A 17,341-nucleotide genomic window follows, 5' to 3' on the forward strand; every position below is an offset into this window, starting at 1 on the left:
TGGGTTCAAGCCCACAGAGATGGATTTCCTCTGGAATCCTGTCTTGCTTGTCTAAGTTATAATCACTTTTTTCATCTTATTTCACTGGCATCTTCCATTTTATTCTTAGTTACAGGCACTGGGAATGCAGAAAAGGCTGTCCTTTTACTTTTCAGTTTGCTAACGTGGTATCAGTGGGACTTCAAAATATAAAGTTTTAAGGCTTGTGGAAGCCAGGCTTTGCACAAATGCTTCCCAATGTCCCTTAAAAATGCTGGTCATGTTGCATTTGGTGTCTGTGGGCCTTTTATGGCCTGTTTCTCTTGGCTGCCAGCTCACACATGCTGCTTCACAAAGATAAAGGCTGGGGACTGACCCACTCGGCGGCAGAGCAGCTGGGGTGGAATCTTCCTGGCTCCCAGCCCAGCCGCAGCTCGGCTTTAATTTCAGCGTCAGGGTGGGAGTTCACTGCCTACTGGGAGATCGTTTTCCTGGTGGGAGGCAGAGCAGTGGTGTATGTAAGAAATCCTGCCCTATAAAAGTGCATTCCCATGATTTGGGCTATGAGCCCGTAATTTTAACAAATTATTTATGGCTCTAGCTGAAAGCAGCAATTTAACAAAGATACCATTTTGAGCTCTGCTGGAATTTTTTGATGAATCAATCCCAGCTGCTTCCACCATCTAGCAAAGCAATTTCAGACACCAAGAAGGAAATCGGGCTTTCAGTGACTGGAGCAGCCCAAGTGGAACAGATGCTGTTGTGGGAACTGACAGTGCTGACTCAGGAAGCTGTGACGAGTGCAGCAAGAGAAGACATGGATGGAAAAAACTTGCAGCAGGTAATCTCCTTGTTGACACCAAAATTTCGTACTGGTGGTGGTGAAACTTAGCAGTTTAACTTTAAAAAAAGAAATCCATTTCTTTGCGCACTGCAGCTCCCTGTTTTGGAAGTGGAATCTTCTGCATCCTACCAGTTGCCAAATGAAGGGAAGAATTAAGAGGCTGCAGCACAAAGCTGGGTAGGGTACACCTCAGTCACCTGGCAATGCAAAACGGGCTCTGCTCCCTGCATGCCTTTTGGGAGGACAGATCATGTGGCAGGAGCAGTGTGAGGAGCCCACAGCATTTGTCTCAAATGGAGGACCTGAGCTAGGCAGTTTTGGTGAATGTGGCATCACCATTAATGTGCCACATTAACATGAAAATGTGTTACAAAAAAAAAAAAAAAAAAAAAAGTAGTAAAAAACAGACCTGGAGGAGTAAGATAAGATGTTTGCTCAACTTCTCCTAACAGTGTAATGTGCATGGTTCCATTTTTTGAAGTACTGCAGTGTTCTCTCAGCCAAAGCATTACAAAGCCTTTTCCCATTTGAGGCTGCCTTAAGGCCCAGAAGCTCATAAAATAACACAAATACATGACCACAATCAAGAGAGTGAAACCACCTTCACTATCAGATAACATTTAGTGCAAAAAGTCTCCACACTCTGCGGGCTGGTAGGAACTCATTCTGCTAGCATTCCCTTGGGATGACCACAGTCTTCTGGCTCAGTAGTCCACCTTCTCCTTCACACCAGGCAAGTTATGCAGAAAAATGTCACAGCAGCTACAATGAGCATTATACCAGCTGCTGTGTCAGACAACACAGATGCAGCTGGAAAGGCAATTCCTGCTGGGTTATGTAAGATTTTCCCTCAAATGTAGCTACACTAACAGAAAACATTGCTGTAATTAGGGGACTGCAAGATGAAACTTTCAAGTATTCACTTTGCCTTTGCACCACCTTATACTTCATCAGATAAAAAGTTTTAAATGATTACTAGAGCAAATAACAGAAAAAGAACATAGTATTTTGTGTGTCTTGGAAAAGTTACTGTGCTCTCCTATCAATCTAAACCTCTCTACTACTGCTTGGATAGCTCCAAGTGCCTCAGGGCTTTTAAAGCTTCATCTTAGTACTTTTATTAATACACACAGAATTAATATGTACAGAACAAGAAACCATGAGCATGGTGGGACAAAATTTCTACAGTAGTTAACTTGTAACTGGCAACACTGATAGAAGCCCATCAAGAACAGCAACCAAAAGAACAGTTTAAATATTCAGTGTAATAATGCACAACATTTAAATCATCAGATAATGATGACCAGTAACAATTCTCACATGCATCCCCAGCTTGCCAGCAGCAATTCAGACTGATTTAAAGATCAATTTTTTATGCTGCAAACTCTAGTTTTGTAACATGCCTTTCTGATGATTTTAAGCATGTAAGAACTTCTGTATAGATACGTATTAGACAACTAAATCCTCACAACTAGCAATTAATAATAAAATTCTTCAAGGCACAGGTTTTATGCTTATACCCTGATGACATTTTCCCCTTCTTCAGGCTCAACGAAAAATTTTAAAATGCTCTGTTATGTGATGTTCATAAATTGGCAAATACCCTGACTGAGGTCACCTGCAGGAGGTAAAGTTGTATGTTCTGGGCTTGCTTTTTAATTTATTTTATTTTTAACTTATTTATCCAGTGGTGGTAAAGTGCTTCTTTATATCTACTTCATATCTACCATTTGTTTGTGCTCATCAGCTATTTTATGGCTGCATTCCAGTAGCCAGTAATGTAATTTTGGGCCATTTTCTAATAAAAGTATTTAAAACATAATCTCCTGATTTAGTCAACAGGTGAAAAGTTAAGTAACAAGACTATGGACAGCCTTCAGAGGAAAATTAGGTCAATGTCAACAATACATGGAAATTATTCTGTAATTGAACAATTTAATTACATTAACAGCCTCGCCTTTTGTGAGCCCCCGATTTGTTTAAATCCTGAACTAATAAACTGTCTTTGCATTTTAGATTGTCAGTGCATAAATGCCTTGGCACTTAAGCTCACCCTCTGCTGATTGCAATTTGATTCAGCAGAGGTGTGTCCGTGATTTGGCTGCGGGCCGGGAAGGTGGAATGAGCTGCGCTTCAGCAGGTGGAATGGAAGACCCCGCCTACTTTGACACCCTGAGCGGCCAGGGCATTGTACTCCGCCACAGCCTTCTCTGTTTGCAGCACCAGCACGTCAATCCCGTTCTTCTTCAGATAGTCCACGGTGGATGCTGGAACCTCGGATGTGAAAAGGAAATCACAAAAGCAAGTATCAGATTCTTTTCCCCTTAGACTGTAAGACTTGTAGAAAACCAGGTACTGATGCCATTTGTTAAACACGGCTTAAGTAACTGCCAGTAGCCAAAATGATAATGCTCAGATAGTTGTAAGATTGATTTAATTTTTTTTTTCTCTTCAATAAAGCTACTTTTCTACAGACACCTCTCCTATCTCCTTAGCACACCTTAAAATGCAGTCCTCTCTTACAAAAATAAATAGAATTGGAACTAAAGTAATTTAATCTAAAGAAGGTGTTATTCATCTCACCAGAAAGCTAAAGACTTGCTTCTCACCAAGTAAAGCTCAGCACTTCTGATCTGAGCTTTCTGTAGCTAGTTTATCTGCTGAAACGACACCCTGGCAACAATTGTGACAAGAATGCCTAATTACCAAAGTATTTACAGCAGGCTAGAGAGCCAGTTATAACCTATTGCAAGAGGAGGGGCCTAATGACATTCTGAAAAATTCTTGTTTCAGTTGCTCCTGTAGCAGAACATAAACCTGTTTACTGCTTGACATTGACACTAATACAGGGAAGCTCAAATGATGTTTCTTTCAGGACCTGAGGGACCCCTGACAGCAGCTTATTCACACTGATCCTCAATTTTTTCCCTCTTAGTGAAGCATCATCGATCTAATTTTTTTCCTCCTAATCAGAGGGAGAGGGAAAACAAACAGTTCTCTTTATGCTTGTCACAGAACAAAAACCTACCTGCAAAGCCTCACTCATGCCACGACCAATCACCATAGTTTTAACACCCTTCTTGACGACTTCTTCAAGGTCAGCTGGCTGCACTCCTGGAGAATGCTAAGTGTCAGGGAAGGAAAATAATAGTCTGTGTACTGACAGCCACGAAAGCTGCATCTGTGTGTCCTGAACACAGAGCAGCAAGGTAAATTAGCAGAACCAGAATGTAACACAACCCTCTTCTGTACATACACACAGTAGACAACATTAGAAACTGAAAAAGGTATATAATATGCAGATGAACGATGATAATTGATTGATAGCAAGATTATAGTTCCTTATTAAACAGCCAAAATCAAAAAGATGCATTACACATTTCTAAAACCTTTATGTTTAACTTCAGGCATTTTATAAATATTAACAGTTAAAGTGAAATCAGTAAATTGCAACAATATGCTGTTTGATTTCAATAACAAAATCTACTTGTAAGAAAGATTGTTGCAAACCAAAGTTTACTCAATTGAAATACAAAGAGCTCCTCAGATAATTAAAAATATTAAATAATTTTCTTGTTTAATTTGCAAATCTCACCAAAGAGGACTGAAATGTATTGGCTGGCTTCATTTCAGTTAACAGCATCCATTTCTGCACTATTCTTTATTTTAAGAAAAGAATATTTGAAACCAAACTCCTCAAAGAAAGAAGGAACTTTCACAGCACATTAACAGAGGTTTGAAAGAGTACACCCATTTACTGCTATTATAATTTAAACATATGAACAACACATAAACACACCTACAATGTTAATATAAAACATTATGATGTTACAGTACTTCTCCTGGATTCAGTTTCTATGTATCTTCATGTGGTCAAGAGTAAGATACTCTACATCCTGTGGCTATAATTTGGGCCCTCTTTGGTGTGCATTTTTATTTTTAAAACATTATTTGTCCCTCCCCCTTTTGTTTTTAAGTAGAATGCTGAAGTTTTCTAGAGGTCTGAGTTTCTCACTTGAAGTAGGTAATGCTTAAGCCGCGGTGGACTCATGGAAAATGGAGCAAGTAAGACTTTTCAAGCCTAAACAAACACATGAGCTCCTAAAGTTGCAGGTGAAAAAAGCCTTCCATGGTAGAGTGCTACTTCCAATGAGTGAATTAAACTTTTTCCACAAGAACACCTCAGGTTGGAAGGGATCCATGAGAATCATTCACAGGCCTATCTTAAGCTAAACCACAACTTAAGAGCATTATCCAGATGCTCCTGGAACTCTGACAAGTGTGCTCTGTGATCACTTCCTTGGAGAGTCTGTTCCAGAGCCCAAGCACCCTCTGGGTAAAAAACCTTTTCCTAACACCTCATCTGGATGTCCCCTTGCAGCTTGACTGCACTTCTGTGGGTCCTACTGCTGGTCACCAGAGAGGAGGTCAGCACCTTCCCTGCATTGCCCTGCCTCTGGAAAGTGTAGAGTGCAATGAGGTCACCCCTCAGCCTCCTCTTCTCCAAGATGAACAAGCCAAATGACCTCAGCTGCTAGTCATAAGCCTTGCCCTCAAGGCCTTTCAGCATCTTCATCACCCTCCTTGGAACACAGACTAACAGTCTGATGTCCTTCTTATGTTGAGGTGCCCAAAACTGCACACAGAACTTGAAGTGGGGCTGCTCCAGTGCAGAGCAGGGTGGGACAAGAACCTCCCCTGGCTGTGCTGTGCTTGACACACTCCAGGACATGTCTGGCCTTTTGGGCTGCCAGGACCAAAGGCGGTGTTCCCCTTAGTCCGTTTACATTCCATATCCACACCTGGAATGCAGAATTCACTTGAATAGGCAGAGCTTTCTCAGACCAAATCATTCTAAGTATTTGTTTATGACAGAATAGGCAATGCTTTTCCTTTGGGGTTTTTATAAGTAGACTCAAAACTTAGACAACAAGAATTGGCATGTTTTATTGCAATTACAATAATTAGATTCTGGGGAAGGTTTACTGTCACCTGAGAAGCATTCCTGAGACATTAAATCCATGGAACAAAAGGATTTTCTTTGGTTACACATGACACTTTGATGCCAGTAAGAAACTAGTGTTACTAAAGGAAACATGTAACATGATGAAATAACTCTATCATTGTTGTTCTGACAGCAGATTTTCTTGCCTGTTCTGTTATCCGGCCTTTATTTCAGCAATACCTACTTCTTTTCTTCTGCCATTAGCAGATGGCACTGAAATGCAGCCAGCCAGGGAGAGAGGGTGCCATTCATCCCCAAGGGTTAAGGCCACAATAACTGTTAGCGCTCAGTTACAGAACCTTGCAGGGCCAGTTATACAATTTTCCTGATGAAAGAATGCTCCACTAGACAGCAGTGTGACAGCAGAGGAGGAAAGGAAGCAATTTATTTCCAACTAGAGTGTAGGACATGACCAGCACTGTTTGTTTTCCACACTTCAGTTCCAGCTGCCTCCAGGAAAAACATGCTTAAGAAAAGCAGGCAAACTGTAGTCCATCATTAAAAAAATGGGCAGAAAATGCAGCTGTTGAATCCTACTGTTTCCAGTGCTGACAAAATTAAATTTTTGACAGTCCTTCTCAACATTGGAGATATAGTCTAGAAAAAGCTTAGTTCTATTCTTAATATTTGTTGTTTGCAATTTATTTTAAAAGAAAATCACCTCACTCCTCAGGTGGAAGGATAGAACTGACCTAAAGCAGGAGCTTTTCAAGTGACTTGCATGACATCTTACTTTTTTTTTCCTAGCCAATTATCTGTCCCAGTGCGAGTTCTAATATGGGGAGAATTATCAACATCAAGTTCTAACACAATATATGCTACACTGCTTCTAAATCTGAATACTGCTCCATGTACTTTCATCCAATTCTGATTGCATTTACAGATAAACTTTAAAAATTACAAGGGCAAACACTTAATATATGGCTACCAAGAGAAGTCGCTGTGTGATTAGCCAGACTGTGAGCTTTTCACAGAGAAAATAGTGCATGAGACACTGTATCTGCATATTTTTCATCTGAAATATGTACAAGGGACCCCAAGGAAAAGGATATAAACCAAACCATGCAATGTTGTCTTTCAAACATGCAAGGTCAGTTACTGTCTCTATTTTTTTTTTTACTTATCATAATTTCCTATCTCTCTCAAGATAACTTTTGTTTAGACAGTCTGAAGAGAGGTTGTTACTGGCATCTTATGACAATTGCACTCTTAAGCAGATGAGGAATATTGTTTGAGAGCTCTAAGGTGTGTGTGAGTTGTCTGGTCGGGGTGGTTGTCTGTGGGGGACAGTGAGCCAGCCAACAATACACCCATCCTTCCTTGGAGGGAAGAAACTATTTACTATACAGTTTGCCACTCTCCTTAGGGGAGAAACCTTAGCTGGCCACCTTCGCAGGTGTGGTGAAGCAAAAAGCCACCTGTCCAGCATCCTTTTCAGTTCATGTTAATCCTGTGTTTCTTATTGGTTGTTCCCTTTAACATGCCCTGACCTCCAGGAGATAAAAGGTCAAATTCCTGTAAGCCCAGTAGCATTTGTACAGAGATTTCTTGGGGCAGAGAGCTGGATTAAAGCCTCCAAAGAGATGAAATATGAAGCTCTATCTCTCTTTTTTCTGCGTTGCTGAGAGCTGAATTTCACTCAGCCTTTTCAAAGGCTAAAGCTGAATTCACTGTAGCAGCTGAGAGGTGCAGGGTCTCGGCACTCCACCACCACCCCAGCTGGCTACAGTTGTCAGAACTCATGGCAACAGTTGCTATATCCTGTTGTGTGTAGGATGTTGTGGGACTGCAGCCCTCTGACCCCTCCACAAAGTCACCTCCAAAACATATACTCAGTTCTTCCCAGGAAAACGTAACGGCTGGATGAAAGAAAAAGGCAGTTCGCTGAATTTCTGGCTGGAACTTTGACACTGTCTTCTGGACCATTCTCAGAGTCCTGTTTTAAACGCAAGGTAGTAAAGCAGCAAACTTACATTAGTCCCGGTTTCTCGCCAATCCCACGTCCGACTTCCTCCCGGCCACACTTTGCAGTCCTTATATGTTGTAGAGCAGCCTTTCACCTTCATCTGACCCCAAGAAAGGGAAGCGATTTCAGGGGAAGACATCATGAAGTTGAAACAAAGTCTGGAAAAAGGATATTTAATACTTAACATCAGGCCAACATATGCAGCACATTAATAAAAATGGAAAATTCTGTCCTCGCCCCAAGGAGCTAGGAAGGAAACGCTATTAGAGACTTTATCCACGTGGTTTTGTGACAACAGACTTGAACTGAGGATCAGCAGATTTGTTGAATTACCAGTCCCCTTGGGGATTTTGTGCAGGATTTTGTGCAAATCATTTTACGTGCTAAATCTATTCAAGTATTGGATGTTCAACTTTTAAAACTATCAACAGGGATCAGGTCCCAAAATATCCTCTCACATCTGGGTTTTAATCTTCTCCCTAAAATGAACAATGAGGATGATAATAATTTCCTAAAATATCAGAAATCTGCACTACTTGTTTGGCCACTTTCTTCTTTTACCATTAAAGTGGTAAATGAGGTTAAAAGGAAATGCCAAACAAACCCAACAATAAAGCCATGAACCAAACAGCGTAACTCCTATAGAAAACAAGACTTTCAGGGATGCAAAGGGGTTGACCCTTTTCCCAGACACTGCTGACAGAGACCAAGTCTCCCAGGATAATTACACATTCACATAAGAACTTGTCTAATTGTTTGACCTCCATCTTCATTGTTTCAACTTAAATCCATTATTTCTAATCCTTTCTGTTGGGGACAAATAGAACAGCTTAATCTTTGTCTTTTTCACCATATTTTTTTTTTTTCTTGAGGATTTCACTCAGTATTTTTCTTGTATTTCATTTAGATTAAATAAGCATCCCTTCAGTCATGTTTTCCAAGTGTCTGCTTATTTTCTCCCTTTTTCTTTTAGCAGACAACCACTGGTACACATCTTCCTTTGATGTCAGTTGCCTAGAACTTGACAGAGCCTTATCAGTGCCACTGTAGCTCAACTGCTTTTTGGTGTGTGCTGCAGAGATGTTGGGATCAGCTTCCACGATCACTGCTGGGTACCAGCAGGGCAGGGACTCTGCCTCACAAGGCACCTTGTCAGCAGCATATAGGAAGCTTCCCCCTCCTCACAATCCCTCAAGTGCTGCAGCCTGATTGCTGCAGTGATTCTGGCAATGGAAAGAGAGTAACCACAGGGTGATGATACCGTGGAAATGCTTTGGACTAGCATGGCAGTCCACTGACACATCTCCAGGGCAGAGTTACCTTTCTGCCCTTCCAATTCACATGGTCTGAAATCCACATTTTGAAGAAAACTTGATGTTTCTCCAGTAAAAAGAGGTCTACCTCTGCCTAATCCAGAAAATCTCTGTGGCAGATCCTTTCAGATACACAGATTCTCATCCTTTATTTTTTAATTGTTTACATTCACCAGGAATTGAATAGTTTAAATTAATTATATAAACCCTGGAAGCACAGATTAAAGGCACTGCCCTTGCAAAAGATAAATCTTTGGATGACCATGCTTCTAGTCCTCCTGGAAGCCTCCCTTCCTGTCTTGCACGTGCTACAAAAGATGCAGCACTGCCAGACAGGACGTGCTCTCCATGGATTGCCAGAAGCAGATCTCAGTATCCCACCTAAAACATTACATGAAGGAAAAAATGCATTACTTTGGATTCATCACAGGACTGAGTTTGCCAGAGGTGCTTCTCACACAGGATAGTGGGGCAATTCTTTTCCTTCTCAGTCCTGTGTGAAGTTAGTGGCACATGTGTCCTGTCAAACAGGAAGCAAGGGAAGCAGCTAGAGGGGACTAAAACTTGCTTGGATTCATATATTCCAAATTCTCTCATCTCACATCCACGATGCAATCGTGGATTAGAACAAAAATTTGTAAGATTATTTTTCCAAAGGTCTGCCTTGAAGGGAGATCCTAGCTGAAGAAATAACCAGCAGTAGTCCCAACAGAATGAACTCAAAGAGCAAAGGCTGAATAAAGCACCCAGAACATGGCTCTGAAGAATGAAAATAATTTTTGCCTGTGCTGCTTTTCAGATGAAATGGTAGAATTAGACCTGGAGGTTAGACAGAAGTGGATGAACAATAAAATGATCAGGAATATCACCTTCCCCAATCCAAACAGTATCACAGGACTGGAACTCTGCAATCAAACTGGCACAAACTGCAGATGGGAGAGCAAGGATTCCATGCAATCTTTTCCTAACAGCATAAAAATAAGTAAATAGCAGAAATGAAGCAACAAAACTTACAAGGCACAAATAAAAATTTATCATCTAGTACTATTTCCCACAGTACTGCCAGAGATTATCAGTAAGGTCAAGCCACTTGAATAAGTAAGAATAACTTAGAGTAAGAATGCACTCATTGACAGAAGCTTTGGGCATCCTTTGATGTAGAGTATGGTCCAATCACTGAGGAGCAGGAAAATAGTTCTCGAACAAATTATTTTTTAAATTATTCACTGTGAGAAATGTAAAGTATCAAAATATACAGTAACACTTAAGATCAAAAGAGACCTTGAATTAAATGACTTGCAAGTACAACCTAAACCAGCAATTTCTGCAAACTGCAGTAGTCCAAACACAAAGAGACAAGGAGCAGAAATGGCTCAGGACTCTACAAGCAAAGTCATGAGAGTTTAAAAACATCAGAAATAAGGGAAGCAGAACTTAAAAGGTGGGAAAATGCATGTTTATGCCAGGGGACTATACTGAAAGAGATAAATGAAGTGGTGGATAAGGATGGCAGAAGACAAAAGTAGCTGGGAAAGAAGCGGAAGAAAACTGAGATTGAATTGCAGCTGGGCAAGCTGGTGGACTTTAAAATTGCCAGCACACCTTTGTTCTGTGGAGGTAACCAGCAACAAAAGGAGTAAGAGGTGAACGGGAACAGTGCACCAGATAATATTTGATTGAGACACTGCAGAAGGAAAGGACGTTTTGTAATATCCAAGGGGCAACCTGAGACTGAAGAGGATACAAGGGGAAGAGTAAATCGGTGTACGTGAAGTTTTGGGCAGAACAAATTCTTGTAAGGTGTCAGAAGACAACGTGGCTCTCCAGCGCTGTCTAGGAGCAGGGTCAGGAGGCAGGCGACTTCTCATTCCAGGGGCTACAGGAGCCAGAGGAAGGTCAGGATTGAAAACTGACAGCAGCAAGGCAAATAGAAAGGACGGGAGAAGTTTAGATCAACTGCGTAGGGAGGGGGAAGGTGTCAAGTTCACGAAGGAGGAAAACACACTTTGGGAATTCGGCAATTCCATTTCGCTGGGGAGCCTTGTGACGGCACTTAACCGGGGAGGTCACGGGGATCTGGTAGTAAGAGAGAAGGGAGAACAGCACTTTGTGAATACAGCGGAGAGAAGCATGGAGACGAGGACAGAGAACCCTGAGAAGCACGGCGGGGGGATGGAGGGAGGGAGTTGGGAAGGGAAGGTGCAGTTCAGGACCCCCCGAAACGCGGCCTTTTGGTGACGGGGCACAAGGACCGGGACTGCCACCGGCGCCGGCCGCGCCCTCCCGCCCGCTCCCCTCACGCCGAGGGTCCGTCACGCGCCCGCACTCACCGCCCCGCGCGCGACCCCACTGCCCCGCCAGGCTCCGCCTCCGCCCGACCCCGCGGGGAGGGGGCGAGGCCTTCGCGCTGCCACCCTCCCATTGGCCAGGACTCCCAGCCGGCCCCGCCCCCTTCCCGTTCCGATTGGTCGGTCCCTGGGCCTATCCCCGCCTCTTCCCCGCCTTGTTTTCATTCCCCCTCGCCGCGCGCGGCGGAGGGGAGCCGGCTCGCGCCGCTCTGGCCGCCGCCCCCTGCCCTCCCCTGCCTTCATCGCTCCCCCCGGTGCATTGTGGGATAGTGGCGGCCCGGCCCGGCAGCGCCCCCTCCTCCCTCCCCCTCCCCAGCTCCTTCTCCATCCCCAGGTCCAAGATGGCGGCGGCGGCGGCTCCTCCGGCCCCATCCCCGCCGCCCCCTGCGCCGGCGGGCCCGCGCTGCCCGGGCTCCTGGCCCAACTTCGCCGTTGTCTGCTCCTTCCTCGAGCGCTACGGGGCCCTGCTGGACCTGCCCGAGCTGCCCTTCCCCGAGCTGGAGCGCGTCTTGCAACCACCGCAGGAGCCCGGAGACCAGGGTGAGCGAGTCCGATACCACTCCCGCCCGCCAGCTCCGGAGCGGCCGGCTGAGGGGGGCCCGGGGGGCGGAGGGGGGGCCGGGGCTGTCCCCCCCCCGCCTCCTCCCGGCCCCGGGGGTGGAGCGCGCCGAGGGAGAGGAGGGGCCTGGGATTCCCGGGGGGAGGGGAGCCCTCTCTCCCTGCTTTTTTTGGGGGGGGAGCAGCTGTTTGTGTGTGTATATTGGGAGGGAGAGCTGTCTATGGAGGACTTCCCCCTCCCCTCTCCTCCCTCTCAGTGCCGCCTGTGACCCCCCTCCGACCCTCCCTTCCCCCTCCCTTTCCCTGGGTTCGTTCCCGAGCTCTGTGCGGGTGGGACTCCTTGCAGAAAACAGGGATAAGACGAAATAACTATTTTCGTTCAGCTTGGCGCTGGTAGCCGGTCTCTCTACCACCTCCTCCCTTCCCCACAGCTTGGGGGGCGCTTTACAGCCTCTTCCCCACACCCCGTCCCCCTATATCTCTGTTCGTTTTTACCTCTCCCCCGAAACAAGAAGGGAACACACGCACACACATATACAAACACACGGGAATGTCCCGATCCCCAGTGACCCTCCCCCCCTACACCTCAGTTTATCTGGGATGAGGAATGGGTGTCACGGAGAAGCCCTGAGCCCCCCCCCCCACGGCTGCTGTTGTGGGCCGTCTCCTCCCCACAAACACAGACAGCCATTGTGTGCCACCTCCATCCCTCTTTTCTTCCCCTTCCTCCTCCCCCATCCCCTCTTCCAGTTGCGGGGGGAACAAGCTGTGGCTGCTCGCTGCTGCTCCCCCGCCGCCACCTGAGACGTGCGAGGTGGAGGGATAGGTTATGCACTCCGCTGTTTGCTTCGAGCTGCTCTCGCTCTCCTCTCCTCCCCCTCCCGTAGCAGGTTTGGTTGCCAGACTCTCTAATCCCAGCTGCCCGCGATGGATGCGGGAGGGCCCGGGCCAAGAGAGCAGCCTGGGGAAGGAGGGCTGAGTGGAGGCGGCCGCAGGAATACAGAGGGGAGGGAGCTTGTTGCTCTTGATCTCTTGTCTCTGTTATTCGTTTGGTTGTTGCCTCTGCACTCTTGCCACATAGGGAGCCCGAGCAGCTCATGGCGCATGCTCGGCAAGGCCCCTTGGAAACTTCCTGCTGCTGGAGAATCCCGGCTCAGGGCTGCTTTTGGTCCGAAAGCCCCTGCTTTTTCCCCAAAACGCGCTCTCTCTCGCCTCCTCCATCAAGCCCACCCTGACTGGGGAGGGGAAGAGGGGTGTGTGTGTGTGATTAAATCGGCGTGTAAGTGTTTCCTCATATAAAGGAAGTTGTATTTTGCTAAGTGCAGGTGTCCTGTCTGTGAATTCACAACAGCCACTGCTGAAACAGAATGAAACATGATTAATGTGTTTTCTCCTCATGTTGTCTGTCAACATGAAAGAGACAGCTGAAATCTACAAAATTCTGTGGAAAACATATTTAGATTCAATTTCCCACCACTCCTGTACCTCTTATTCTATATAAAGAACTGTCTCAGTCTTGAGAAACTGTTTAGAAAAAACGTTGTTCTGTTAAACTGTTGCAAAACTTATGAATAAAAACACCAACACATTTAAAAGTTTGAGTTTTTAGTTAAAACAGTCATTTTTAAAGTGGTATCTGCAAAGAAAACTAATGCTCTTACTGTGTGGCACAAAGTGAATGGATATGTAAGAGTAGTTTAGTTGTGTGAACTGCAGAATAAATTAAACTGAAAAGGTGAGATAGTGGCCTGTGTTTTAAAAGTAGGCATTTATTAAAAAATATCCAAACACTATAATTTCTGATGAGTTTTAGTTGCACGGTGGGGGTTGTCAACAGGGTGGTGTTTACTGGATGACTCTTTTCTAAAAAGATTTCAAATGACTTGTGTTACAGTTTGCTTTATGGATTGATTTGATACTTGTCCAATTTTTAAACTTTGTATCGCCCTTCCTGTTTGGCAAGGGACATTCTCCCTGCTTTAGAAGAGCCCCCTCAAATGGGAGCAGATGCACCTTCTGAAAATGTAATGTGTGAAGTAGTGGGGTTCTTTGCTTGTGCTTGGTGTAGCTGATGTAATTGTAGAGATAATTATCTTCTCTAAGAAAGAAAGTCTGATAATTGGTGGGTGTCTTGGATATCTTTTCCTTTGATAAAACCAACTCATTTGGCTTGGTCTGTAGTCTTGGTCTGTGGTGCACACTATTACCTGGTGCATTTTTGGAAAATGACTGCAATGACTAGTTTTCTCTACATGATTTTTCCTTCAAGTAGCCCTCAAGGTGGTGCTTGTAAGGGTACAAGTTATAAAGTTGCTAAACACTGATGGAAAATTTAAGGGGTTCTTTTATTTCTGGACATTTGTTATTTACAATTATATGTAGTTTTCCTTGTAATGCAAAAGGATTTTTATTTCAGTTTGTAATGTACAGTTAGTTTTGCTTTTGATACCAGCATTGCTTAACAGTGTATTTGCAGTGACATAATAAAATCTAGGGAAATAGCTACAGAACCTCATAATGTTGGGGTTTTTCTCCTGAATTTTTAGAAATTAAATCTTAACTGACATAACACCTATTTGTAACTCCTCTTCATATTAATCTTGCAGTGAAGGAAAGGAATCAGTAGTTTGAGGGTTTTCTTAATTATCTTTAAAACTTTTTTGATAAAACAAGTTTAGATACTCAGCAGTTTAAAAATGTGGGATTTTTTTGTGCGTGTTGTTGTTGTTGTTTGTGGTTGGTTGTTTTGGTTTTTTTTAAGCATGGCCTATATTGTCTTGTCTGAAGAGTTACTCCTGGGAGATGACAGCAGAAGTTACTTCCTTGGCATTAGGAGCCCCAAGGAGAACAAGGAGCTTAAGTTTGGATGTTGTTCAGTAGTTGTATAACAGTCATATTTTCTTTCCTGTTAACAATTAGAACAAAGTACTTGCTCATTATTAAGGAAGCAAGGTATAACCTTTCTGTACAGGAAGGGATGCTGAGCAGTTGCTGACAGCTAGGAAGCTATCAGTTATTTCTTAGAGGGTTTTTAGATTTTTGTAATCACATAGACAACACTTCGATGTATTACCTCTCCTTAGCTGAGAATTTCAAGACAAATAGTAAGGACAGCAGTGCTCAGGTATGAATAGTTTTCAATACTGGTCTGACTAATTGCAATAGCAAATTAACCCGTATTAGTAGCATGCTTTAACCTACTGTACACAGGTTGGGATTTAGTGAGTAATGTAAAACATACTTGATTGGGAAAATAAGGATGTATGGTGTTGATTTCACCCATTGCTATTGAATAACAGGATAAACTGAGAGATCTGGAAATAGTCTGCTACTTACAAAAGCTCTGTGATAAAATAGCTTAATTTTTCTGCCTGGTAGCTCATTTAAAAGTTGTAACCATTGAAAAAAAGTAATATGACCTATAGTTGTCTGGTGAAGATTTTATGAAGAATAATTATCCTGACTTTATGGGTGTTTATTCTTGCTTTAAGTACAATGTTGTGATTTGTGTCGCAGTTTTGACAATCTTGAATGTCTTAGAAAAGGGTTAAAGTTGAGTGTCTGTCAAGATGGTGACAGTGTTAGCTCACAAGATTTGCTAGTTGATATGCCTCTGAAAGTAAATTGTTTTTTATAGGGTTTATTAAAAAGCAACTGCTGTGGTTTAACCCCAGTTGGCAACTCAGCCCCTCACTTACTGTCCCTATGGTGGGATGAGGGAGAGAATCGGGAGGATAAAAGTTAGGAAACCAGTGGGCTGAGACAGGCAGCAGGAAAAGGGAAAGTAAAATGAGGAACTTGTTCACCACTTGCCATAGGCAGGCAGGTGTTCAGCCATCTCCAGGACAGCAGGGCTCTGTTGTGTGTAAGGTGATGGCTTGGGAAGACAAACGCCATGGTTACCAATGTTCCAGTCTTCTTTCTTCTTGCCCCAGCTTTACATGCTGATCGTGTAGTCTGGATATCCCTTGGTTTCATTTGGGGTCAGCTGTCCTGCCTGTGTCCCCTCCCATCTCCTTGTACACTTTCATCCCCCTCGCTGGTGGGGTCGGTGAGGAGCAGTAGAAGCTTTGGCTCTGAGCGCAGCTCAGCAACAACAAAATGAACTTGATATTCACAGGAACAGGTTGCCCAGAGAAGCTGTGGCTTCTCCATTCTCTGGAAGTGTTCAAGGCCAGGTTGGTTGGGGCTCTCAGTTAGCTGGTCTAGTGGGAGGTGTCCCTGCTGATGATAGGAGGTTGGAATTAGATGATCCTTAGGGTCCCTTCCAATCCAAATCATGCTAGGATGATAAACACTGTTTGAGTGCAAATCCAAAACAAAGCCCCATACCAGCTACTATGAAGAATATTAACTCCAAGTCAACCACAGGGACCCAGTATATGATTTTAGCTGTAACTTCTGCTGGCTGAGAGCTGTCATTACAACCATGTTGCTGTACTTTTAGATGCAAAACTAAGGTAATGATACAGATCATCCTACCTTATGCTATGGTACTGCATTTCCTTTGCTTCTGCTTGTTTCCAAAGGCAAAACTGCAAACAGGAACAAATTATCACAGGAAAGCAATACTTGTTCTCCTTGTTCTTACAAACAAATGCTGTAGTGGCTCTTTTGTTTGCTTGGGATTTTTTTGTTTAGTTGTTTTTTTCCTTTTGGTTTGGTGGATTTTTTTGGATTTATTTTGGAGAGAGTTATTACTTGCAGTAGAAGTTGAAAATTTAAATAGTAAAAAATGTGGTAGAGGGAGGCAAAAACTATATTTGTATTTAGGACTGTGTTTAAGGAACCATGCTAACAAGTCACCACCTCCTTTGTGTCAGTAAATAGCTTGAGAATCGGTATAAATGTTAATTAAGCACTTGGTCTCTTGTGAATGAAAATATTAGTAGAATGTTAGCTTGCACAACAGAAATCTAATTTTACACATGACTACGCAAAACACTTGCTGGTTTGCCAGGTTCCCTGGTGTGTGAATGGGAGAACCTCTCCCAGAGGTGAATGGCATCTTCCAAAGTGTGCTAGGCTGCATTAGCTCATCGATTTTTGCAGGCTTTTCTTAGCAGTGTGGTGTTTGATTTGTTCTTCATTGAAATGGTCACAAATACACATACTTTGTGTGTTCTTTCAGTAAAATTGCATTAAAATCTTGCTGGTGAAGATCATGCGAAAGATATTCTTGAAAATAGTAAGTGAATTTTGTGTGGATTTCCAATCTGAAGCATTCTTCCATGCTCTCACTGCAGCTCAAGCTTCTTTATCACCTTTGACTCTTGACAGTCGCCCTGACAGACTGACCTAGCCTGGAAGATTGTTGCTTAATTGCAG

The 17,341-nt window shown here is 43.6% G+C and overlaps 2 protein-coding genes across 4 annotated transcripts in view; one reads left to right on the forward strand and one right to left on the reverse strand.

Moving 5' to 3' along the window:
• Positions 1–1,425: 1,425 nt before the first annotated feature.
• AAMDC (adipogenesis associated Mth938 domain containing) lies at positions 1,426–11,510 on the reverse strand. Of its 2 annotated transcripts, XM_058840572.1 has the most exons (5): positions 10,710–10,808; positions 9,977–10,071; positions 7,802–7,952; positions 3,852–3,947; positions 1,426–3,097 (listed from the first exon to the last, which is right to left on the reverse strand). In XM_058840572.1, exons 3-5 carry the CDS (start codon positions 7,934–7,936, stop codon positions 2,957–2,959), a joined length of 372 nt encoding a protein of 123 aa, XP_058696555.1. In that variant the 5' UTR covers positions 7,937–7,952; positions 9,977–10,071; positions 10,710–10,808; the 3' UTR covers positions 1,426–2,956. The 2 variants fall into 2 exon arrangements, with proteins under 2 accessions (XP_058696555.1, XP_058696551.1); XM_058840568.1 differs by lacking the exons at positions 9,977–10,071; positions 10,710–10,808 and adding an exon at positions 11,438–11,510.
• Positions 11,511–11,692: 182 nt separating this feature from the next.
• RSF1 (remodeling and spacing factor 1) overlaps positions 11,693–17,341 on the forward strand; it is a 67,347-nt gene continuing 61,698 nt past the window's right edge. Inside the window, exon 1 of one of the 2 annotated variants that reach the window (XM_058840529.1) lies at positions 11,693–11,995. In XM_058840529.1, the coding sequence (XP_058696512.1) occupies positions 11,797–11,995 (199 nt within the window). In that variant the 5' untranslated portion in view covers positions 11,693–11,796. The remainder of the gene's footprint in view (positions 11,996–17,341) is intronic. The other variant, XM_058840531.1, reaches the window with a different exon arrangement.

This window comes from Poecile atricapillus, chromosome 1, assembly GCF_030490865.1.
Source record: "Poecile atricapillus isolate bPoeAtr1 chromosome 1, bPoeAtr1.hap1, whole genome shotgun sequence".
NCBI lineage: Eukaryota > Metazoa > Chordata > Aves > Passeriformes > Paridae > Poecile > Poecile atricapillus.

Excerpts from the sequence above, each read along its gene's own strand:
- AAMDC (XM_058840568.1), bottom strand. The coding sequence starts at position 7,936 with ATGATGTCTTCCCCTGAAATCGCTTCCCTTTCTTGGGGTCAGATGAAG. Across the intron at positions 3,948-7,801 it reads GGCGAGAAACCGGGACTAAT|CATTCTCCAGGAGTGCAGCC; the intron begins GTAAGTTTGCTG and ends CCTGACACTTAG. Across the intron at positions 3,098-3,851 it reads GCATGAGTGAGGCTTTGCAG|GTTCCAGCATCCACCGTGGA; the intron begins GTAGGTTTTTGT and ends TTCACATCCGAG.